The sequence below is a fragment of the Salvelinus fontinalis genome, chromosome 38, assembly GCF_029448725.1.
Source record: "Salvelinus fontinalis isolate EN_2023a chromosome 38, ASM2944872v1, whole genome shotgun sequence".
Classification (NCBI taxonomy): Eukaryota; Metazoa; Chordata; class Actinopteri; order Salmoniformes; family Salmonidae; genus Salvelinus; species Salvelinus fontinalis.
Window position 1 is genome coordinate 17,349,213 of NC_074702.1, and position 26,437 is coordinate 17,375,649.

General features: G+C 42.7%; 2 protein-coding genes across 9 annotated transcripts in view; one reads left to right on the forward strand and one right to left on the reverse strand.

The window, feature by feature from the left end:
* The first annotated feature begins 61 nt into the window (after nt 1-61).
* Nucleotides 62-9,477, forward strand: LOC129837594 (squalene monooxygenase-like). Its single transcript, XM_055903885.1, has 11 exons — nt 62-667; nt 1,064-1,319; nt 2,130-2,307; nt 2,535-2,631; nt 2,837-2,950; nt 4,984-5,155; nt 5,464-5,559; nt 5,934-6,076; nt 6,519-6,615; nt 7,111-7,198; nt 8,019-9,477. The coding sequence occupies exons 1-11, from the start codon at nt 392-394 to the stop codon at nt 8,209-8,211; spliced, it is 1,710 nt and encodes a 569-aa protein (XP_055759860.1). The 5' UTR covers nt 62-391; the 3' UTR covers nt 8,212-9,477.
* Nucleotides 9,478-9,961: 484 nt separating this feature from the next.
* Nucleotides 9,962-26,437, reverse strand: part of LOC129837593 (oxidation resistance protein 1-like) — a 215,484-nt gene continuing 199,008 nt past the window's right edge. For 6 of the 8 annotated variants that reach the window (XM_055903879.1, XM_055903878.1, XM_055903883.1 and 3 more), the window contains 8 exons: nt 24,655-24,814; nt 19,908-20,073; nt 15,113-15,193; nt 13,353-13,478; nt 12,620-12,772; nt 12,296-12,391; nt 12,103-12,176; nt 9,962-11,828 (listed from right to left, as the gene is read on the reverse strand). In XM_055903879.1, coding sequence (XP_055759854.1) covers nt 11,693-11,828; nt 12,103-12,176; nt 12,296-12,391; nt 12,620-12,772; nt 13,353-13,478; nt 15,113-15,193; nt 19,908-20,073; nt 24,655-24,814 — 992 coding nt within the window. In that variant the 3' untranslated portion in view covers nt 9,962-11,692. Of the gene's footprint in view, nt 11,829-12,102; nt 12,177-12,295; nt 12,392-12,619; nt 12,773-13,352; nt 13,479-15,112; nt 15,194-17,676; nt 19,871-19,907; nt 20,074-24,654; nt 24,815-26,437 lie in introns of those variants that run through there. The other 2 variants (XM_055903880.1, XM_055903884.1) reach the window with 2 other exon arrangements.

Sequence of the window (26,437 nt, forward strand, 5' to 3'; positions counted from 1 at the left end):
GGACACCAAACCTGCGAACCGAGGTTGTACCTATCTCATTATCATAAAATATTTAGCATCCCTTGAAACCATCTGACATGTCGGGTGGAATAATTGTCATGGTTTTGAATACTTTTCTTTTGGATTAACGGATATATATATATTTTAAATATTACTAGGCCTACGATCTGCTAAAGTAACTGAAATATAATATTTGTTATTTTTGAAATAATAATTGCTGAACTGTGATGAGATTTTATTGGGCAATTTATTCTATTCCATGATCTCGGCTACTTTTTGTTTTTGCGATTTAGTTTCAGGTTATAGGTTAGGAAACATTCTGAGCAGTGGTAATTTATTGAATGAGTTAGCCTATTCAGGTCAAGTAGCCTAGTATAATAATAGAATAAAGATGTGGACTTTTCTTGGAATTGCAAGTTTCACCTACATTTATAAGAAATGCGACGCAGTTTTGGAGTTTGCTCACAAAGAGATAATCCTGGCGGCTGTAGTGTTCTTTGCAGTGGGGATGCTGCTATCTTATGTCAGGTACCACGGACATACATTCAAGGTACCCCAAATTCTACAATTACCGCTTGAACTTGTATTATCCCTACCGGTCATCAATACATTTATACCGAAACCCTCAGCTGTCAGGCACAGGAGTGGAGAGAGCGCGTCAAAGAAGGTGAGTAATAATAACTGTACAATCTGTTGAAGAACAAAAACAAGAAATAAGCAAGATTAATACGATTATTCTCACCCGTTGGCCTACTTCATTATACACTATACACAATAAAATAGTGTCCAATTATAGTGCAAAGACACTCTTAAGTTTTTTTTAACCTTCTATGGGTAAGTACAACTGCAACCTGCCGATCTATGTATTTATTTAAATCTCAAACAATTAATTGAATGTTCATAATTGTTTGAGATTTAGCAGAACAGCTCTAATGAAGCCTTTTTGTTATAGGAAAACCATACACATTTTCAAACACCATTGCAAAGTACCATGAACATGCCAATTTAATGATTTGAATTCATTTCTCTCTCTCCCCACCCTCCTCGTTTTCTCTCCAAACAGGGAGGTGGCAGGAGGAAAAGAGTGTGTTCCTCAGGCATGGAGAGTCCCCCAGCAGCAGGGGACTCTCCTGCATCTCAGGAGCCGGATGTGATCATAGTAGGGGCGGGAGTCCTGGGGTCGACCATGGCTGCGGTGCTGGCCCGGGACGGCCGGAGGGTCACTGTGATAGAGAGGGACCTGAAGGAGCCTGACAGGATAGTGGGAGAGCTGCTGCAGCCTGGTGGATACAGGGCCCTGCGAGAACTGGGAATGGAGGGTGAGTGGTCTCTGGAGCATGGACTAGAGATCTTTTAGTGTGGGGTCTACGTGGAAAAAGGTGATAGCGTGGGGCAAACGACCAATGAGCTGACTCGCAACAAGCCCTTGCATTGAATGTGCTCAACGAGCAAGGCTCACTGCAGGACCTATATAGGGCTTAAATGTTGTTTGTTTAAAGTGGGACCAAACAAACTGTAGCAAAGACACCTAAGACCCTATATGCCAGCAGCATACCACCCTGCATACCACTGCTGGCTTGCTCCTGAAGCTAAGCAGGGTTGGTCCTGGTCAGTCCCTGGATGGGAGACCAGATGCTGCTGGAAGTGGTGTTGGAGGGCCAGTAGGAGGCACTCTTTCCTCTGGTCTAAAAAATATCCCAATGCCCCAGGGCAGTGATTGGGGACACTGCCCTGTGTAGGGTGCCGTCTTTCGGATGGGACGTTAAACGGGTGTCCTGACTCTCTGAGGTCATTAAAGATCCCATGGCACTTATCGTAAGAGTAGGGGTGTTAACCCCGGTGTCCTGGCTAAATTCCCAATCTGGCCCTCAAACCATCATGGTCACCTAATAATCCCCAGTTTACAATTGGCTCATTAATCCCCCTCCTCTCCCCTGTAACTATTCCCCAGGTCGTTGCTGCAAATGAGAACGTGTTCTCAGTCAACTTACCTGGTAAAATAACGGTAAAATAAAAAATAAAAATAAAAATATGTAATGTAAAGACATTCCTTTTTGCCACAGACTAAAGACCTGAGTTTAATGAATAGTGTTTCATCACCCTTGCCTAACCCTGGGCTCTCCTCTCAGGTTCAGTGGAGGGGCTGGATGCCCACGTAGTGAACGGCTATGTGATTCATGACATTGAGAGCAGCACAGAGGTGGAGATCCCATATCCCCAGGCAGACAGCAGTATCCAGTGTGGCAGGGCCTTCCACCACGGGCGCTTTATCATGGGCCTGCGCAGAGCCGCGCTTGCTGAGCCAAAGTAAGGCTGGGAGAGAACCTTCACTATACCTGTTGGACATGTCATTACTATCACTAGGGCCACACGTTTTTTCCTGACCACATTACTTGACGAGGACCAACTCCAGGGTTTAGTTCTTATGGGCTGATTGTTTTTCCTGGTCTGGTCATGTGTTCAGAAGAACCTGTCTATTAATACCGTCACTATAACTACTGTTTCTTAATAACTGGTACTTTGCTCTCCCCTAGTGTTACGTTCATAGAAGGCACCGTGTCCAGCCTGGAGGAAGAGGATGGCTGTGTGACAGGAGTGCAGTACAGGGACAAGGAGACAGGAGACACAAAGGTCAACTCTAAGCTAGCGATGCAGTTTATACTCTGGTACTCTCCAGATAGCCGTTGCTGTGTAAAATAGCCCCATGGTGATACTTACAATTACACTTGACAGTATTTACACCTATTGATTAGCAATTCACCAGGATCCATTGATAAGACAAGCAGTGTAACAGATGTGTTTTTAACTGATGTAATTGTGTTAACCTGTCCCATAGGAGGTCCATGCAGCAGTAACTGTAGTAGCTGACGGCTGTTTCTCAAAGTTCAGGAAGAGCCTGGTAGCTGGGAAGGCCCAGACCTCCTCTCACTTTGTTGGATGTATCATGAAGGTTTGTTCAAGTATTATGTTGAATGAATGAATGAGCAAATCAATGAATCGACCGACCAACCAACATATGCCATTTAGAAGACACTTTTTAATATTTTATAAATATATTTTTCTTCTCCCCAATTTCGTGGTATCCAATTGGTAGTTATTCTTGTTTCATCGCTGCAACTCCCATACTGACTCGGGAGAGGTGAAGGTCGAGAGGCATGCGTCCACCGAAACACGATCCAACCAAGCCGCACTGCTTCTTGACACAATGTCCGCTGTCATGACGTTGCCCTCTTTGGGTACAGCGAGCACCACCCCCCTCTCTCTGTCTCCTACAATCAGGCTGCTGTGGTCAGAGAGGTCGTAAATTCCTGGAGGGGATTATCTCCTCATGGCCACAGTATAGAGAGAGTGAGTTTTCATAGAGAGACCAAAGGAATTTATCTACATAATCAATTATGTTCTGGAGAAGGTATAAAAGATCGGTGAAGAATCCAGCTACGAACTGGTCCGTTTGGTACAATTTTGTGAAACTCATGGGAGACAATGCGGCCACATTACCATAACGCTGTTTATACAATAGCCTCAGATATGAGTGAGGATGATACTGTTTGTGAAATTGTGTAATGTGATTTTCGACTGTTTAATGAAGTAAACTCCAATTCCCTTTGGAGTTTAACTAAATCAGAGGATCGCCCATGAGCACAGTTATGGTCTTGCGTCCTGGGACAGACCCTTTTCTGCTCTTCCGAATAAAACCCCCACCCTGGTTTTCTATCACTAGACCAGCTTACCTCGATAACGAGAGGCCCAAGGTTTGAGAGGAGACCGAGCTTACCTCAATTACGAGATGGCTAAAGGTTGCAGACCAGCTTACCACGAGAGGGCCAAGGTTTGAGTAGATGGCTGAATCTTTTGAACCATACCACGTGGTTAAACTCTTAGACTATTGATAACGACAGTATAAGAACAAGTCTTTGATATTAATTACTAGTCTGCAGCTAGGAATTCGGTATCATTGAACGTGAAGACCAACAACCGCCGAAACATCTATTCTATAACGACATGAATGAATGTCACTCTGAACTATCCATTCTAACCACGACAGAGAGAGGACGGAAAGACTCTCCAACAGAAACAAACTTTTCAACAGAGATCCCGACGACACACTGAGCGTAAATATATATATTGATTGCAATTGTTCCCGATTGAGTGAGCGTTCATGTGCAAAGGATTAGCATTTCAATTGTTATAATTATCACTCTGTTTAATAAGCCGCCATGCCGGTTTAGCCCACTAGGGCACATTCTCCTATCATTTCCTTGTAAACATATCTACTGTTTGTTATGCATTTCTGTGAGTACTTAGTTAGTAAATAAATGATTTTAAGACAATTATGGATGACTCATAGGGAAGACTGTGTTCGTGCAGATAACCAACAATTTACAACGTTTGGAATGAGACTAACGTGAGGTAAATAATAATTCATTAATTCGAAGACTATTTGATCAGATATTAAAATATCTGAAAGTTATATTAGGAAAATTATAACTTTGTAATCTGAATATTTTCCTTGGTGCCCCAACTTCCTAGTTAATTACAGTTACATGATTAATCGCGTAATAATAATTACAGAGTTATTTGATAAATAAGTCTTCAGTTTTAATGATGCCAAAGACACGACACTGCTTAAGTCGGAAGCCAGCCACATCAATGTGTTGGAGGAAGCCGACTGTGTCAGCGCTCGGTCGCCACAGGAGTTGCTACAGCGCGATGGAAGATCCTTGCCGGCCAAACCGTCCCGGGCGACACTGGGCCAATTGTGCGCTGCCCCATGTGTCTCCCGGTTGCGGCCGGCTGCGACAGAGCCTGGACTCGAACCAGGAAGCTTAGTGACACAGCTAGCACTGCGATGCAGTGCCTTAGACCACTGTGCCACTTGGGAGGCTAGCAGACATGTTTTACCAACCAACCAACCAAACAAACAATTTATAAAACGCAGTCAGACTAATGTATTTCCTTTCTGTCCTCTCTGGTCGTGGTCAGAACTCTCCCCAGTTCAAACCCCACCATGCTGAGCTGGTCCTGGCTAACCCCAGCCCTGTCCTCATCTACCAGATCTCCTCCTCAGACACCAGGGTGCTGGTGGACATCAGGGGAGAGATGCCCAGGAACCTCACTGAGTACATGGCTGAGAAAATACACCCACAACTACCAGGTAAGGAATTTAGGGTATACAGTATAGAGATTTAAACAGCATAGCTTTCCCATGTGTTCAACATCCTTTACATTGTATGGAGGGATGGAAGGATGGCCTCAGGCCTCGTGAGACTTAAGGGCAAACTAACCATATCCACCACCAATGTAAAGCACCCACGTGAATATGTACTTGAGAGCTTCAACACACGAAGAGTAAAATACGGCATTATAGGTTGACATTCACTCTGTGTTGATTTAAATTCTTTATCCACCCATCTTTGTGGTGATGAATGTGTGACCTCTGACCTGACTCTGTCTCTTCTCTAGAACACCTAAAGGAGCCGTTCATGGTGGCTCTGCAGAATGACCGGCTGAGGTCTATGCCAGCAAGCTTCCTGCCTCCGTCCCCAGTCAACAAGCCAGGTAGGACACTAGTACTGACCACAGTGTTGGGCTGTGTCCCTAAGGGCAAATGGAATAGGGTCCCATTTGGAACGCATACTTGGAGAGTTTAATGTTGGCTGTGGGGAGTCTATCACACCATTATAGCATGGTAGATCAATGTTTTATATTAAACCAGCAATAAACCTTTAAACCCTCAAAATAAATATTAGACCAGCTGCATTGCTCCATTTGTTATGATCATTAACAGTATATTATTTTATCTTTAGGTAAGTAGATTGAAAGCCTGACCAGATAAGATGTTTTGCTGAAAAAGATGGTCCCTCTAGCAGTGTAAATGTGTAAGGTTAGTGAGGTGTGGACTGGGGCTAACATGGGCCATTGTCCTGTTCCAGGTGTGCTCCTGCTGGGTGACGCCTACAACATGAGACACCCTCTGACCGGAGGAGGGATGAGTGTGGCCCTCAACGACGTCCTGATCTGGAGGAGCCTGATGAAGAACATCCCTGACCTGTACGACAACACAGCCATGCTCCAGGTAAACTCACATCCCTAATCTCATCCCCCTTTCTTATGATTATTACATTTTGGTCCAGAGTGACTTACAGTCAGTATTATGTTAATGATTGGACAGTGGGTATTACAGAGAAGGGATAGGCAGTAGATGGGTTCAGATAGAATGGCCGACAAGAGGGATATCTAGTCCTGAGTCAGCTTCCACCAGACCAGACTCCGCCACACACATTATCACTGTCTGAATGGCCTTGGTTGGAATGTGTATTGTTGTTTTGTGGAATGTGGGTCCATATTACATTGCAATCACTTGCTACCACAGAACGTTAGGGAGTTTTATATGTGGCACAGGGCATATTGTTTCTGTAATCCACAGTGTTGTAGTAGTCAAAGGAGTAGTTACAGAGCAATATTAGGATATATTGTATAAGGCTGAAATTGAAAACATGTTATTTTTTTCATAATAGGCAAAGAAAAAATTCCACTGGGTACGCAAGTCATCACATTCCTTTGTGGTGAATGTGTTGGCTCAAGCCCTGTACGAGTTGTTTGCTGCAACAGACAGTGAGTCTCCTTCTCTGTCCTTTTTACTATCCCCTGCCAACACATGATGAATAGAATAAGGTCATACGTGGTTATGCCAAGTCTTTTGGTGCATTATAACATTATAATGCACTATACCTGTAGGCTTTAATTACATTGTTACCAATGTCTCCACTTCAATCGTTTGTTTTCTAACGGTCCAGTACTCAGTAGATGTCCGTATACCGCAAATTACTGACACTAAACACTTAGCTAGGCCGATTATAGCAAACATCCCCTTCATCTACACTGATTGAAGTGGATTTAACAAGTGACATCAGTAAGGATCATAGTTTTTACCTGGATTCATTTAGGAGATATTCAGCATAAATAATTTCTGCTGAAATCATTTTTAGTGTTAATCTGTGGATTTTACCAGCAGGGTACTACACTGAGATATACTGTATCATTTAGCTTAACCTCCTTCATGACTGACATGCATATTCATATGAGCTGTTTGGTGTTTGTGTCTTTCAGATTCTCTCCACCAGCTGAGAAAGGCATGCTTCCTTTACTTCAAGCTGGGTGGGGAGTGCGTCAACGGTCCCATTGGTCTTCTCTCAGTGTGAGTCTCACTAATGTGTTCGACACACTTCAAAACTCTTACAGTTGATCCTTGACTGTGTATGTCAATGCAATATTCCCCATTCAAAAAATATGTATGTTAAATATTCAGTGTACAAAACATTAGGAACACATTCCTATTATTGAGTTGCACCCCCTTTTGTCCTCAGAACAGCCTCAATTCGTCGGGGCATGGACTCTACAATGTGTCGAATGCATTCCACAGGGATGCTGGCCCATGTTGACTCCAATGCTTCCCACAGTTGTGCGAAGTTGGCTGGATGTCCTTTGGGTGGTGGACCATTCTTGATAAACACGGGAAACTGTTGAGCGTGAAAAACCTAGCAGCGTTGCAATACACACTCAAACCGGTGCACCTGGCACGTACTACCATACCCGTTCAAAGGCACTTAAATATTTTGCTTTGCCCATTCACCCTCTGAATGGCACACATACACAATCCATGTCTCAGTTGTTTCAAGGCTTTAACATCATTCTTTAACCTGTCTCATCCCCTTCATCTACACTGATTGAAGTGGATTTAACAAGTGACATCAGTAAGGATCATAGTTTTTACCTGGATTCACCTGGTCAGTTTGTCATGGAAAGAGCAGGTGTTTCTAATGTTTTGTACACTCAGTGTAATAAATGTATACTGTATATGCACCTGTATTGTATACTGTATATGCACCTGTATTGACATTAGAGGATCGCAATGGAAATAATGTCTCCGAATTGGGCAGCCTACTATTATTAATGATCAAATTCAATCAATCAATTGTCTATGGTTTTAATTGGCTCTCAATCCATTCTATTCCCAGGTTGACGCCCCGTCCGATGACTCTGATTGGACACTTCTTTGCCGTGGCCTTGTACGCCATCTACTACAGCTTCAAGTCTGAGTCGTGGTTCACCAAACCCCGAGCCTTATTCACGAGTGGAGCTATCCTGTACCGCGCCTGTACTGTCATGTTTCCCCTCATCTACTCTGAGTTCAAGTACCTGGTGTACTGAGAAGTGCTCTAATCTGAGCCCTAACCCAGTGGAACGCACACCAGCCTTAGACAACAGGGTCGTATTCATTAGTGCACAAACATAGCAAAACATTTTGCAATGGAATACGAAGAAGTTCAGGTTGTCTCCTACTCTGTTTCTGCCTGTTTTCTTCCATTTAGTTTCTACTGAATACGTTTACTGAGCAGTGCCATCACTGACCCCTGGTGGAGAACACACACCAGCAGCCTTAATGGTGACATGACATACAAACAGTATAGTGACCTAAAGATACAATCTGAAAGTGTAGTTAACTGTCAAGTCATTTTGGCTGTATGTATGACTTATATGAAACCATTTAGTTTTAGGCCAACAATTTATGCTTTTACTCGTTGAGTGTGGGGAGGCATGCCACTTTCTGTCCAATGATGTAATTTCTGGACATTGTTTCTATCCATTTAGGCCAGGGATCCCTTTTGTCTCAAGCGCACCCCTAGAGGCAAAATATCTGTATAGCCTCTTTAATATTATACCATCCTATAATCACTATCAACAGGGATCCCGTACAGGTCTCTGTGACCATTATTCAGTGCTGAAGCCTTTGACCTTGATCATATGTCTTTATCGCTGCCTAAAGGTCTGCTCAATGATAGGACGTCTTCTGAAGACGAGGTCTAAATTGACGGTGACAATTATTTAGTAATGCCTTGTATATTCAGAATTTACATCACAACCATGCATTTACATAGTGTAACAGACAATGCGTAATAAGAGGTTTGCGTTAGCAACTCTTAATTGCAAATTTGACCAAATAAACAGCAGGACTGACTACAGGTGTCTGTCTAACCACTTTGCTGCTAATTGAACATGAGGACAAAACATGTCCGTCCTGCTTGTAAACTACTGTGGTTGTTTTCTATTTCTCTTCATGCCAATGACTTTTCAACCCGAAGCACTTACACAGTTGGTTCCCCCACACGAAGCGGAGTGTGAATGACGGCTCAAAAAACAGAGTTGGCTGTTTGTCTACCCTTATTCCAAACGGTGTCCTTATTTTGTTCTGAAAAAGTATGTTCCTTGTACATTTACAATCAAATGATGTATTAAACTGTTTGATTGGTTCAAGTCAGATCGCCTGTCCTTAACTTTTGCCGCGTTATAGATTTCCTGCCTTTAAAAAAGGGTTTTTACACATTGTGACAAGGGATTTCCCCCCACATCTCTGGTACTTGTTTAAAAAGTAATTCTTCAGCTGTGAACACCTGCTGGAATAAAAGCGTGACTTAATGCCTGTCTGAGGATTGCAGTGTCTAGAAACCACAAGTGACACACACATTTACCCTCCTGTGTGCCTGGAGGAAGAAGAGGGGAGGGTTGCAACAGAAACAAATAGCACAATGAGATAGTTGAATGTAGCTCAGCCACAAAACATATCCCTGACCGATGGTCCACTGCCCCATCCATCTCTTCAGCATTTAGGGAGGAATTCATGACAGAATTTCACACTGTTGGTGAGAATATTTACTTGTAATTGTATTTTGTTTAATAAATTAGCAATTATGCAGTTAAATGTCTTCCTTTGGAAACGGTTTTATCTTTACAATCGACCCACTTTTTTTATTCAATAAAACTAGAATAAAGTTACTTACTCAGGTGATGACCAATAGTCCTGAAGTGCACTAATACATATGTCCACGAGGTGGCACTCAATACACAATCAAAAAGTTTGCGCAAATGCTGGAAGGAGGGGATTGAAAGCAATACAAACATGTCCCAGGTTACAACAATTTTATTGTTATTTATACATCAATAATACATTGTATTCCTGTAAAATAATTAGGAGGACTTATCCATGTTATTCTTTGTGACTCCATAGATACTGGTGTGGAAGACCAGAAAGGGGAAGGAAAGCTGCTGTGAAGTTTAAATGTACATATTTTCTCTTAGTTCACAGTCTTAACAGTCAGTCTACCAACCAATGAAGACTCACCACTCAACAGAACTTGTGATGAAAGTTAAATTCTTCTTTAACATTCAGCCTCCTCACTCCCGGACAACACTCCCCTTTAGTTACACATAGCATTAGTTTAGCTTTACCCTTAATATTATAGCAGCAAGCTTTCTACTAACAGTTAACATGTTTATGATTCTAAACAAAAAGTACTGTACAGCTACTGGTACTAGAAGTCTAAGAACCTGGTTTATAACGCTTCTAGACCGCATTCAAGTGCTAGAAGCAACCCACCAATCATATCTGTATTTCTATATAGGAACAAATCCACTATTTTAACATGAATTTACAGGGTAATATACATATTTGTAACAGCTGAAATATCAGCACAAAAAGATCACTGTCACACAACGGCAACATAATTAATTATATATATATGTGTATATATATATATATAAATAATATACAATTGTCATATGCATGTAAAACCACGTCTCAGGCTTTTCAAATTATACCCAGAAAAGCAATTGTGGATTAAGACATGAAAGCTTTACAAGTCCTCTCTGATAAAGAGTCACGGACAGGCGATGAAAAGCGCCAACCTGGATTATTTGAGGTCACATGACAGTAATTTGCATATTCCACAAATCTATTGCAACACATTACTGTCTACGAACAGTACACACGACTCCTGAGGGGCGCCGGTGGTAGCTGAACTCACACGTAGTACACCCACTGAACAGAACATTATTAGTACAACGATGGGTAATATTCTGATTCTAGCTATGTGCTGTGATGGTGTTTGCTATGATGGTGAACAATAGGACTACAATACACAACACTCTATACGTAGTTCTTGCCTCAGAAGTAAACCAAAGATGTAAATACTTTCCTACCCTCATAATTGTGTCCTCATCATCCTGCTGAGAGTCTTCCTTCAGTTTTTGAACACCAACCAGAACTATGTTAGGTTCAACAGTCTCCTCTGAGAACAAAGGAATGCATGTTGTTTATTTTATTACTGGATCTCTCCACTAAAGGCCTGGAACACCACATATAGTATCATCCTACTGACTGACTTCAACCAAGTTCTGAGGGGCGGGGTTCCTGGAGTGTCTCAAAATTCAGATAATCTGGACTACGGCAGTTTCTCTCTCGCTCTCTCAATCAATCACAAACCTGAGCCGACATCATCTCCTGCTGAGGCCAGAGAAAGCAATCTGATTGCTCCTCCTTGGTTCTGCAACAAGGCGTCCCTACGGTGTCTAACAAACCCACACATCCCCTGATGCCTCACAGTATAGTACAGGACAGTACACCTCCTCAAAGACGCTGCACACAGCTGTAACAAGATACACACAAGGTCATTCACAAAGAAAAGCTCTGTTATAACTGCAGTAGTAACGTATGAACGCACAACACGCATCCTTCAGCTGGCTCCGTCCTGGGAGCCCCAGACAGTGGGTTGGAGCAGGGTGGTGATGTGCAGTTAGGTTTCAGACAACATTGTAGGGATGTTTAGTCCTTCTCTTTTCCCCGTGGTGGGTTTTGTTATTCAAAAGCCCAGATCTCAATGTCCTGTATATAGAAATCCTCTTTCTTGGAGAGCATGGGGTTGCCAAAGGTTTTACAGGAGTGACTCCTGCCGTGGTACAGGTCTCCATCCAACCACAGGCCAAACTCACCACTGAAACACATCAAGACAAACACATCATAGCATCTTCAGAGACTCAATCCAGACAGCAAGAACATCACATGCATGCTGTGAGTCTGTTCTGACATTCTAGCGTTGGTCTGATAAACTTAAGATTATGGGCGCCATTTTACTTTTCTGAACACACCTAGCAGTGACTGTGCAATGTAGACTAACCATAACATCTTAACTGACAACCCAGTTTCAAAGTTTAATGCTAAAAAAAAAAAATACATAAAAAAAGAAAAAAAGAATAGCAGGTACGTACCTTCCACCACCAAAAGCTAAGGAGTCCATATCTCCTTTCATGAAGAACATGTTGTCACCTGTCCATTTGTACACCTGTCAACACAGAACAGCACACGTCACCATCTGTGTAGATATATCATTACAAACCCTCATGCCATCTTACATAAGCTCCTCATTGTCAAGAGAATCACCAATCAGAGAGGTCAGCCTACCTCAAACTCTGGACAGAAGGTGAAGAGGAAGGTCTCTCCCGTGCCGTAGAATCCCTCGCTGATTTTGAAGGGTTCGGACGCCAACGCACCAAACACCTGCAGCAACACAACCAACCAGAACACACCAGGTCAGAAAACAGACAGTATGGGACCATGGTATCTATTACAGCTCAAAGGCTCAATCCTAACTTCAGATGAGCGTGCTTGTCTCACACTTTCGCATAAACTATGCATTGATGTTAATGGAAGACTTTCACACACATTTGAGTTAGGTGCACAGATCTGAACTCAGGCCTAATAGAGAAGTGTTGCCGTCCCACTCACCCCACCATCACTGTCCCTGATGATCAACAGCATGGGGGTGTCCTGCCCCTGCATGGCCCGGTAAAGGCTCTTGATGCTCATGCCATGCTTGGTGGTGCCATAGGCCAAGGTCCATGGGTACCCAATGGTACGGGGAGGGAGGTTCTTGGCCAGCTGGAGAAAAGAGGCAGACACGGGGGAGGGGGGGAGAAAATAAGCAGAAATGAAAGAGAGAAAAGGCCACAGACATCAATGGTCCATTACAGCTGCAGTGACCTTTTCCCACAGCTGGTTGTTAGAGAGTAACTGAGCTCCACACACCCAGAGCACAACAGTCTCAGGAGAACAGGCTTTAAGTGTCGACCACAGAGAGACCTACAATAAGAGCATAGCAGGCTAGTCACACACATTCTAAGGCTCCTTCCTTCGTTGCATGTCCTAACAAGAATCCATTTACCCCAACAGCTATAGGCCTACATGCAAATATGCCTTTTTCCTGAAGACTAACCCCACCTCATCCATTTTAAAACCCTAACAGACCTTATCTGAAAACCCCAACCATCCCAGTATTGTAATTCATAGAGATTCTCTGATGAGAACCTGCTGTCACTAAACAGATAGCTCCCCAGGGAGGGCCAGCACTCCTCTGGCTGAAGGTCAATCATGACGATTCTTTAGGAAGCAGCCTATTGACAATCAGTGTTAGTGCATCAATATGCCAACGGGTATGGATCAAGCCATTGTGCGTTATTACCTTCTCTATCTGCTGTGCCTCCAGCAGCTCGCTAGGTTCACTGAGGTTGGGTCTGAAGGTCTCAGGCTCCAGCTCTGTCTTGATAGAGGTGGCATGCTTAGAGTTCACCTCCTCCTTGGTGGTGATCTGAAAACACAGACAACAGTCAGGAGGGGGGGGGGGGGGGCTTAACTAGTAAGGGCTATGGGGTGTTTATCGCTTTAATCTATGTCCCAAATGGCATCCTATCCCCTATATAGTGCACTAGTTGGCCCTGGTGAAAAGTGGTGCCCTTTATAGTGAATAGGGTGCCATTTGGGACACAGACTGGGATGAACACTGTGCTAGATGTTTTCTATAGGCTAATAAACCAATACCACGTCATTTACTAGGAGTGGGGGTGTGTCATATGATTTCTAAGCAGGTGGTTTTAAAGATATGAAAGTCTCATATCAGCAGAGGCAGGATTATTTACAGGCTAATATGAGCCCCAGGAAACACAAATATACAAGATAGGCCTACTTAATATAACAAATTAAGTCAGCTGTGAAAATCATCAATTTGGGAGCAATGGGTTTAGGGAGAACATAGACCAGACTCCTTTATGTCAGTAACACATAGTACAGGTAAGGAGCCAGCCTTGGCTTATGAGATCCTTAATGGCTCATAAAAACATGTAGGCTTCTCCAGAATTGTAATAACACTTGGAAATGTGCATTATATCCATATACAGAGGGCAAATCAGGAGGCTAAATTGTACAATGTCTGATTTTGGATATTTATATAGTTAGCACAATAGGAATGTTGGCTGGAGAAAATGCAAAACACAGTAAATAATGAGTGGTCCAGAAGGCCTATTTGTGATTGAGCTGGACACACGGTGTTGGACTGTTTGTGTTCCAGCAGGGGTTGTTTATCTTTCTCCATAACAGGCCTGATTGTAGAGAGCCTAGCCACTGGTGGCCTGACCGGGATCACGTTACAGTCCTGTTGAATTACCTGCATTGTCCTTCGCAAACCCACTTAATGGATTGAATAGAATCCCGCTTCCACCCACCATCTACCTCCCTCCCTCCCTCCCTCCAATAGAAAGCAGAGGCAGATGTGGAAGCAGCAGTTCCTCACTACCCAGATGTGGATGGATGAACACAGTTTGTGAGGAGTCATTCACAAGTAGAGGAACACAAATTCCACATTTGATTGAGTTGAGAAACCTCAGGAAAATCCCCCTCCCTCAACAGAGATGGGCTACAACATATTGTATTATGATTCACATTCTTTGTCTCTATGACAGCCTTGGGACTAGGCTATCTAATTAGCTATGGCTAATAATAACAGTAATGAGGCCTTCTGGAAACTAACCACAACAGTGGTCAGTGAGGAGCTGTGAGAAGTGGATATGCAAGGCATTATGGGAACTTCATGAAGGCATCAATTACCCTCCTCCCTTTCTCTACCAGGTATTAGTTGCACACAACTTTTCAAATTATTCCCATAGGGATTCTTTGGACAGTTGCTACATGAGGCTGCAGCATCATAGCGCTGGCCCATCCCAGGGCCCAAGTCAAGGTTAGCCCAGGTAGGACAACTGGTTGAGAGGAAAGAGGTCAGAAACACACCGAGGAGCTCTAACAGAGCCTGCCAGGGGCAAATCTAAAATGGCACCTTATTCCCTACATAATAGTGGCCAAACATAGTGCACTACATAAGGAATAGGGTACCATTTGGGACATAATCTAGAAAAAGGGAATGGAGAGCTGGAGCTTTGCTGAGTGGGGCACCTGAAGCCGCTTGCAGAGAGATTTCAGATCTTCACTGTTTAGCGCATCGATCCGGCGGTGGTACTCAGTCAGTGACACTACCTGGGGGGCGGAGACAGGAACAGGAAGTGTAACTCAGCTGCTGGCGATGGAGGAAAAAGGATGAGCACAGCAGAGGGAGGAGAGACAGTACATTTGAAGGTGGAGAGACCTGACATCACTGTCTATATTTATACATCTACTGGTATGTGATATTCAGGTCTCCATTAAATAGGCTTGGCTTAAAGTCTAATATTTGAACAAGATGTGGTTGATATGAACCAATAGAATAGTGTTTTGCATGGTTGTGTAATCTAAATCAACACCACTAGTGGATGTTAGGACCAGCCAGAGGGACGAGAGACAGACAAGCCATTCTGACACAGCCAGAACAAAAACGACTTAAACCAGAGAAGCCATACAAGGACATTCTTCTGATAATCTTATTCAATTGAGAGGATCCGTTGGACTGTATGTGATACAACACCAGTGCACCGTTAAGCACTTGCCAGCCTGTTTGTGTACAGACATGTTGAATCTGCAAGTCAAATTGAATCAGCCTTTTGGTGTAGCAGGACAAGAGCACAGATGAACTCCAAGTATTCTGATGTAACGATTTAATTTGCCAAGTCCAGAAAGCATATCAAAACACAGCCTGTCAGTATGTGTATTAACCCATGGAAAACAAGTCCCAGACAGCCTTGCATGACCTGCTGAGCAGAGATGATTTACTGAGGACAAACACACACCAATAAGGGAGTAGTAGAACTACTTATTGAACTACTTATCAATACAGTTACATATCACAATATTATTTTGGGCAATATTATATTGATACTTTGACTCCAAGTATCGGGGGGCGGGTCTAAGTAGCTTTAGCTGGCGCTAGTTGGCTGTACCTGCGCCAAAACTCCAATATTTTTCATCCTATAGCGTGTTCAGCACCTTCTTTTTAAATAGTGAGCAAACATGTTTTCAGCACTTGCATTTACATGTCTGATCAAAACTCATTTTCTAATGCTCTCGCCTCTCTGCAGCTGACATAGTGAGCAATAAGCAGAATTGTGAGAATCGCAATACATATCTTATCGGCACCTAATGGTGATAATATCGTAGCGTGAGGTCCCAGGCAATTCCCAGCGCTAGTGCTGCTTTCATCATCATCATCATTAATAATCATGCGCTGAAGCAAACATCTCTGCCAGACAGAGTTCATGGAAGCTAGCACACACGGGAATCCCCCTTCAAAATAGCCTATCAGCAGTTCTGGCTGAGTCTAACAAAAGCTACAAGTTCTTCCTCCACAATAACATCTTAAAGCCAGACTTCTACTTCAGAAGGTAGCTAAGCCCCGGCTCTTCAAGGGGATGTGACCATGAATCAGCACAAAGTGCGATCATGGGGTCATATGAAATAGCATAACAAAGCCATTCAAGGGGTGCACAACTCCAGATACAGTAGGCCTACTTAATAGGTTTCTATGGACACGAGCAGTGCTGTGGGTGGGTGGCCCTCAGGGACTGGAGCAGTGTACACCTGCAAATGAAGCCTATCCATAAATACGTTATGATACAGCATGTCAAAAACTAGAACAATTATGAAATTGTCTGAATCTACTATAGAATTAGGCTATACATGAATTGCTGCCATAAACTAGTTAAAACTTAGTTGAGTCAAGTTGGATTGGGCAAACTTGGGTCAAGAGGAAATAAGTTACCTTGAAACACCTCTTTAGTCACCTTAATCATTGTGTAAATAACGTTCTCAAACAAGCTGCCACGACACAGTTCTAAATAAAGCAAAGAAAAGGGTAAACTACAGTCTTCATTAAATATTTATTTGGAGCCTAACTTTAGCTGACACTAAAGTGCAGTCTATTGAGAAAAGCCAAGTCAGGCCAATTTGCTGCAGTCCCCATCTTCTGTGTTTAGGAGGAAGGTCTCAGGCTGGCCAACGACCATAGCCCGAGTGCCCGTCTGTTTGTGTTTGACAATGAGCAATGGAGTTTGCAAGAGCACAAGGCCCTGAGACCAGGCTACAATAAACATGTTATTCTCTGCTTCCCTTCCTCCCAAATAACAACTTACATTAAGGTCATTCTTTCCAAAACAGACATATTGCATCAGCCCATCCAACTAACGTTATAGATATAATATATCACCATTACAGAGAAGCAGATCACTGTCAATGCAAATTGTAGAACTGTAAACTATACACAGTGCATTGATACAATGTTGCACGTTAGTTAATAACGTTAGATACAACGTAGCACGATGTTCACAAACTGTTATGTTCACTGAAAAAAACTACCTCAAAACTTTCCAAAACGAGAACCAAAGAAAGGAGTGATACAAAGAAAAAGTAGCGACAACATCAAGTGCTGTCTTTTTAGACTCATAAAATATGTCAGTGGCTATTTTGATTTCAGTCAGTCACTGGGCAATCCTTTTGCATTTTGCTAGCAAGCTAGCCATCCAGCAATGTAGCTAGCAGGCTAACAACAACAAAACACGCGTAGCTAAAACACGGACTGTATAGATACATACATAAGTGTACTTAGGGGTCAGCGGCGTTTCTTCCTTCACCCTTCTAGAGAACATTTCTTTCTTTCGGGGTGAGGTTGAGCTCGACAGTCACATTCCAGATTCTTGAAGTAATTCCAATCTCCACAAGTCGATGTGGAACCAGACACCGGACGGGCGGGGAATCTAGCTAACTAAAATAGAAACATTTTAGAAGGGTCTCGGGGGTTTGTTTGACACCCGCAAGAGCCAATGGTAATGCAGGACGGGAGCAAAGCCAGCTCCTTATTTGCTCAAAGACAGAGGGAACTTCCTATTTGCATACTTCACTAGAGCAATTTAAAGATACAATACTAGTACATAAAACATTTTTTTTTTATTGAGGTACTGTGGGGAGATCAAATGCACTTCTCGTGTAACGTCACTGTAACAATAAAAAGCTTGGTGGATCCCCTTTGAGTAGTTCGGGCACACATCAAACGTTAATCGTTGAAGTAGCTTGAATTGTCATACTTGCCATATTGCATGACATACAATACACATAAAGCTCAGTAGACCTAATGATCAATGGCCAAATAAAGTATAATCAAAGGCTAACAGCATTACAGTTATTACAGACTAATAATCTAAGTGTTGTTTAAAATCAATGTTTACCTTAAAGGGTCAACGTAAAAGAAGCAACTATTTACTTATTCAAATCACTGGATCATGATCAGGACCAGGCCCAAACAAATCAGCCCACTTTGTTTCCTACATCATTCCTTTACATTAAAATGTAAATCCCAGCCACAGCTTGCGTACCAATTTCTGTATGCAAAGAATGCATCCTCTCCCCATTGTACCTCAAGCACGTGTTAGCCAGCAGACCTATTGGACAGACTTTGAGCAGCCATGTCCATCCACTGGACGTTTTTAAATCCTAAAACCCCACTTTCACATTTGAGGGGAAATTAAAATCCCACAAAGACACTATTAAGGATAGGGCAGAGAATGATGAGAACTGAACACAACTATGTATATTACAGTCACAAGAATGCCCACACGTTTTAAGGAATTCACCATGTGCCTTGCCGGCCTTGAAACAATCAGCTTTTCACAACGGAAACCATTCCATCCATCTGTCTACAACTGCGGAACACCACAGTCAGTCAGGTCATCCAGCACAACTATAGTTTGGGATGACCGACGACAACAGAGATATTAATGCATGCCATATACACTGCATTAATAACGCGGACAACTGACTTGGAACAAAATGATTTCACAATCATGCAAAACATTGTGGTTGTTGTAATCTGAGTGAAAATTGCGCATTTCCGACCAAAGGAAATAGTATTCACACAAATTACACAATGAAAATAACTTTAACACATCAAGCAAACACTTGGACAGATTGATCAAAGCAATGTAATCATCAATGACAACGCAATAATTTGAACACACAAATAACATTAAGGAGCATAGATAATGATGACGGCAGAATAACAATGCAAATACATTCCATTTAACACTACACACAGTCATATCACCACAAAATAAATCACTTGACTGACTGAAAGCATATAACAAATAGGACATATATGGACTACAACATAGGCTGGATGAGAAGGTAAATATACAGAGTGTACAAAACATTAGGAACACCTGGTCTTTCCATGACCTAGACTGACCAGGTGAATCCAGGTGAAAGATATGATCCCTTATTGATGTCACTTCAATCAGTGTAGATGAAGGGGAGGAGACAGGTTAAAGAAGGACTTTTAAGCCTTGAGACAATTGAGACATGGATTGTGTATGTGTGCCATTCAGAGGGTGAATGGGAAAGACAAAAGATTTAAACGCCTTTGAATAGGGTATGGTAGTAGGTGTCAGGCGCACCGGTTCGAGTGTGTCAAGAACTGCAACGCTGCTGGGTTTTTCACACTCAACAGTTTCCCGTGTGTATCAAGAATTGTCCACCACTCAAAGGACATCCAACCAACATGACACAACTGTGGGAAGCATTGGAGTCCACATGGGCCAGCATCCCTGTGCAATGCTTTAAACACCTTGTAAAGTCATTACCCCCAACAAATTGTAGCTGTTCTGAGGGCAAAAGAGGTTGCAACTCAATATTAGGAAGGAGTTCCTAATGTTTTGTACACTCATTGTATTGTAACTACTACACATACTACTGTACAGCAACATCCAGCCATGTAAGAAACAACACAGAGCGTAGAATGTAGTGTGGAACACCTCAGTTCTCTAGTCCTTACCTCCCACTCTTTGTTGTTGATATCCGTGAGGGGTTCGTCTTCTCTTGTCTCGAACCCCGAAGGCTTCTTGACCACCATGAACCCTGGCTCGTGGCCGATGCCCTTCACCCCCTCCCCATACATGTCTGGGGTCCACTGGATGAAGAACACATACAGGTGCTCGGACCTGGGGAGGGGAGAGAGGTAGAAACACAAACAGTCACACACAAAATTACAGAAATGATGGCAACACTTGAAGAGAACAGTACCTACATAAGCACTTCCTAACACATTCATAACAATACATACCGTATTCATAATCAGTACATAAACATTCCATGACTGTCAATTTATGTCAACGGTTATTGGTTCTGAATAGTGTTATGAATATATTCTGCCAAATTGTTGCCATATTCTGACATCCTAACCCTCACAATGCTTTCATTTCACATGTAAAGTGGATGCTTTAGTCTCAAAATGGCCGTCTCTAAATGGCATGAGGCTGTTATGCCACTCTGCTGTCTTGTGTCTGTATGTATCAGGCTGTATATGGTCTTTTTCCCCACTGCCTGGAACTCTCCCACCATTGTCAGGATACTTTACACACATCTTCTGGGTCACCACTCAATTAGGTCATCCAGCAGACATAGTCAGTCTGCCAGTCTGTGTGTGCGTGCATGTGTGCACGTGTGTTTGTGTGTACGAAAGTGTGTGCGTGTACGTGAGTATGTGTAAGTGTGCGCGTCTGTGCATGGGTGTGTGTGTATAAAGGCACTGTGCTATCTATGGAAACAGAGCCAGCAGTGTAACAGGGCAGCATTACAGGAGCATTTCTGAGATAAACACATTCCAACCACCCTACAATGGCACATGGCCATGATGATGGTGGTGTGACTGTGTCTGTGACCAGAGACAAGACTGGTGGCCTGTCTGCCTGTTTCAAATGAGATTAACATGTGAGACTGAGAGGAGTGTGCTGTGCTGGTCAACACAAGCCTACTGGCTACTGGGAATGAACACAGCTGAAGGGTAGAAATTCCAAAGTCAAAGAATGGCTGGTCAAACATCTGATCAGATTCATAACTTTCTGTCCTCTCTCTCTCCAGGACTAGAGACAAAGGCAGCACTGTGCTTGGACCCCAACACTGCAACAAAGTGACTTTTCAGCATTAACTAATTGAATTAAGCTGTTGAAGCAATTTGGAATAATTCACTAGAAAAACATATTTTACAGCTTTTGATGAAGATACATATTTCCTTGTACTGAGTGTTCTTTGAAAGGCCTAAACGATACATTCATTATGAATACTGCTGACATTGCTGTGCAACATCCCAGCGGAGTCGAAATTGACAGATCTCATTACGATTAATACCTATTTACATAAAAGGGCAAAAACAGTTCATTTGTGCTATTGTGGACAGAAATGTCATCCAAAGCACACTGAAATACTGCACAATGTCACGACTTCCGCCGAAGTCGGTTCCTCTCCTTGTTCGGGCGGCGTTCGGCGGTCGACGTCACCGGTCTTTTAGCCATCGCCGATCCATTTTTCATTTTCCATTTGTTTTGTCTTGTTTTCCCGCCCACCTGGTTTACATTCCCTCATTATTTTATGTGTATTTAACCCTCTGTTCCCCCCATGTCTGTGTTTGGAATTGATTGTTGTTACCTGTATGTGCACGTCAGACTGGTTTGCGCCGGGTTATGTCAACACGTATTTGTTTATTGTTCTTAGTGCCGTGTGTCTGTTCGCCGTAATAAAGGGCTCCGTTTGCTACCCAATTCTGCTCTTCTGCACCTGACTTCCCTGCAGCCAGTTACGCATACCTTACACACAAAATGTACACTACCGTTCAAAAGTTTGGGTTCACTTAGAAATGTCCTTGTTTTTGAAAGAATAGCATTTTTTCTGTCCATTTAAATAACATGAAATTGATCAGAAATACAGTGTAGGCATTGTTAATGTTGTAAATGACTATTGTAGCTGGAAACGTGTGATTTTTAATGGAATATCTATATAGGCGTACAGAGGCCAATTATCAGAAACCATCACTCCTGCGTTCCAATGGCACGTTGTGTTAGCTAATCCAAGTTGATCATTTTAAAAGGCTAATTGATCATTAGAAAACCCTTTTGCAATTATGTTAGCACAGCTAAAAACTGTTGTGTTGATTAAAGAAGCAATAAAACTGTCCTTCTTTAGACTAGTTGAGTATCTGGAGCATCAGCATTTGTGGGTTCGATTAGAGGCTCAAAACAAATAACTTTCTTCTGAAACTCGTCAGTCTATTCTTGTTCTGAGAAATAAAGGCTATTCCATGCAAGAAATTGCCAAGAAACTGAAGATCTCGTACAACGATGTGTACTACTCCCTTCACAGAACAGCGCAAACTGGCTCTAACCAGAATAGAAAGAGGAGTGTGAGGCCCTGGTGCACAACTGAGCAAGAGGACAAGTACATTAGAATGTCTAGTTTAAGAAACAGACGCCTCACAAGTTCTCAACTGGCAGCTTCATTAAATAGTACCCGCAAAATACCAGTCTCAATGTCAACAGTGAAGAGGCTTCTAGGCAGAGTTGCAAAGAAAATGCCATATCTCAGACTGGCCAATAAAAATAAAAGATTAAGATGGGCAAAAGAACACAGACACTGGAGAGAGGAACTCTGCCTAGAAGGCCAGCATCCCGGAGCCGCCTCTTCACTGTTGACGTTGAGAGTTTTTTTAATGGATCAAAAAATAGCTTTTCTTTCAAAAACAAGGACATTTCTAAGTGACCCCAAACTTTTGAACGGTAGTGTATATACATGTACATTGCCTTGCAAAAGTAATCATCCCCCTTGGTGTTTTTCCTATTTTATTGCACTACAACCTATAATTTAAATGTATTTTTATTTGGAATGTATGTAATGGACATACACAAAATAGTCCAAATTGGTGAATGAAAAAAATTACTTGTTTCAAAAATGTAAAAAAAAATTAAAACGGAAAAGTGGTGCGTGCATATGTATTCACCCCCTCTGCTATGAAGCCCCTAAATAAGATCTGGTGCAACAAATGATCTTCATAAGTCACATAATTAGTTTAATAAAATTCACCTGTGGGCAAGCTAAGTGTCACATGATCGGTCACATGATCTCAGTATATATACACCTGTTCAGTAAGGCCCCAGAGTCTGCAACACCACTAAGCAAGGGGCACCATCAAGCAAGCGGCACCATGAAGACCAAGGAGCTCTCCAAACAGGTCAGGGACAAAGTTGTGGAGAAGTACAGATTAGGATTGGGTTATAAAAAAATATCAGAAACTTTGAACATCCCACAGAGTACCATTAAATCCATTATTAAAAAATTGAAAGAATATGGCACCACAACAAACCTGCCATGAGAGGGCCACCCACCAAAACTCATAGACCAGGCAAGGAGGGCATTAATCAGAGAGGCAACAAAGAGACCAAAGATAACCCTGAAGGAGCTGCAAAGCTCCACAGCGGAGATTGGATTATCTGTCCATAGGACCACTTTAAGACGTACACTCCACAGTGCTTGGGTTTACGGAAGAGTGGCCAGAAAAAAAGCCATTGCTTTAAGAAGAAAATAAGCAAACACGTTTGGTGTTCGCCAAAAGGCATGTGGGAGACTCCCCAAACATATGGAAGAAGGTACTCTGGTCAGATGAGACTAAAATGTAGCTTTTTGGCCATCAAGGAAAACGCTATGTCTGGAATAAACCCAACACCTCTCTCATCCCGAGAACACCATTCCCACAGTGAAGCATGGTGGTGGCAGCATCATGCTGTGGGGATGTTTTTATCGTCAGGGGCTGGGAAACTGGTCCGAATTGAAGGAATGATGGATGACGCTAAATACAGGTAAATTCTTGAGGGAAACCTGTTTCAGTCTTCCAGAGATTTGAGACTGGGACGGAGGTTCACCTTCCAGCAGGACAATGACCCTAAGCATAGTGCTAAAGCAACCCTCGAGTGGTTTAAGGGGAAACATTTAAATGTCCTGGAATGGCCTAGTCAAAGCCCAGACCTCAATCCAATTGAGAATCTGTGGTATGATTTAAAGATTGCTGGTCACCAGCAGAACCAATCCAACTTGAAGGAGCTGGAGCAGTTTTTCCTTGAAGAATGGGCAAAAGTCCCAGTGGCTAGATGTGCCAAGCTTATAGAGACATACCCCAAGAGACTTGCGGCTGAAATTGCTACAAAAGGTGGCTCTACAAAGTATTGACTTTGGGGGGATGAATAGTTATGCACGCTCAAGTTTTCAGCTGTTTTGTCTTATTTCTTGTTTGTTTCACAATAAATAATATTTTGCATCTTCAAAGTGGTAGGCATGTTGTGTAAATCAAATGATACAAACCCACCAAAAATCCATTTTAATTCCAGGTTGTAAAGCAACAAAATAGGAAAAATGCCAACGGGGGTGAATACTTTTGCAAGCCACTGTAGCTGGACTGCTTTTCACAGCCTGGTCCGGTTCCCTCTGTGAAAAATACATGTATTCTATAGATATTTGTGTATGTACGTGTGAGAGTGTGTGTCTACAGAGTGGGTGAATAAATAAATAATCTAGCTGTCTGGTCTGGTGACAGCATAGTGAGATGGACTTGGCGCTGGGCAGACATTGGGGCTGCTCTACAGTGACTCTGCAAACCTTGGTATATACACACACACACACACACACACACACACACACACACACACACACACACACACACACACACACACACACACACACACACACACACACACACACACCTCTCCTGCGGCACAGCAAACCAGTACTCGTGTTTCCTGTCCCTCTGGGCGTACTGCTGCATGGAGGCGCTGGCGTTGGACACGAATGTCTTCTTCATGGGCTGGCCCACCCGCAGACACAGGAACTTGTGGGACCGGTGCCTCCGCCGCTCCATGGACACTGTAGAGCCACATGACAAACAGGAAATAATCACATGATAATGAATTGTTATCTTATCCATCTTAACAGTTACAGGGTCAAAGCAGATACCAATCTGATTTCAATCTTTCAGAATTTGTTTCAATTTAGTGACTGACCAAATGTAGGCCTACTCCTGGTTTTAAATCCTCTTATTATTATCTAGTAGTCCCTCACTACACCACTGGACCTAATCCATCTGTAAATAAGAAAACATTTCAGATCTATTTGATAACAGGGTCTTTATATGACCTAGATCTCCTCCTCTGTTCACCAGGTATCTCGACAGACAGTCATTTTGTGCCAGAATAATAGGAAGATGACCCCAATAAACATAGATCAAAACGGATCGTGACACCAAAACATATTCCTGCTTTTATTAACGACCCATTAGAAGGTCAAATCAGTGGGAGTTCTACAAAGAAAAGAGACACTTTGTGGCATAACACAGACTGGGACCTATAGTCACAGACAGAGCCAGAGAAATGGTTCATCTACAGTACTTAGAAAACACAGCTCAGTGGGAAAGATTATATTTGAAAGCGCAGTAATTGGGCTTGTTTTGAAGTGGGGCCTTGGCTCGCGCCTGCCATGGTAATGTGGTGTGGAGTAAAACAGAACCCTGCTGTGATCCCAGCCAATAAGAGCAAACATTATAGGAACTCTCTGTGGGGTGAGAATTATGGTGATATAAATTATGGGAACACAACCAGACCTTGGTTCAACCAGTATTCGTTTTCATTCAAAAATACTTTGACAGTTTGATTGAGCCTGCCTGGAGTGCCAGATGGGTGGGGTTTGCACCTTTGGGACTATTCCTTTGGTTCCAATGCACCAGGCAAACTCAATGAGGTGCAGCAAAAGTGTTTGAAAGAAGACAAATACTATCAGAGCCCAGGTCTGAACACAACTAAGTGAGGCACTACAGCTCACATAGAACTGTAGAACAGTGGAAGAATAACATACATAGCACCTATAGCAGGCATGACACAGAACACAGTGGTGGTTTGAGCCTACACACTACTGTGGTAGTCTATGTTCTAGGGTAAGAAAAATTCAATGTTTACTGAAAAAGACATCAAACCAAAAAGAGAAGGCAGCTATAAAATGTAAATAGTTAAGTCACTTTAAATGCTGCACGTGTCTCTGAGGGTTTTTAATGCAGGCCGTCTAAATGCTACTGTGTTTCCCCTCAGATGTTAGGTGTGGGTGTTCCTGTGTTCTCTCTGTGTTTGATTTTGAGGTTTTAGCCTATCTTGGAGTTGAGCGCACGTGGCAGCAGACCGGCTAACAGCAGAGCTAGATCAAAGAGGAGTATAATGCCTCTGCTCATTCCTGTAGGTGATAACAGCACACCACACATTTCCACAGTTCTTTTTCACTTTTTTAGTACAATTACAACTGGGGAGGCACAACGCTGTGACAGGAGGTTATCAGGAGCACACTGCAGCCGAGGTGTACGGACGCAGCCGGAGCCAACTTTCCTGTGATAGCACTGGGAGCTTCATTAGAATAAACATGAACATGATGATGATAATTGCAGAGATGGCAAACGGCAGCAGCATACCTGTCAGTGAGGATGTGTAATAATCTGCAATAACTATC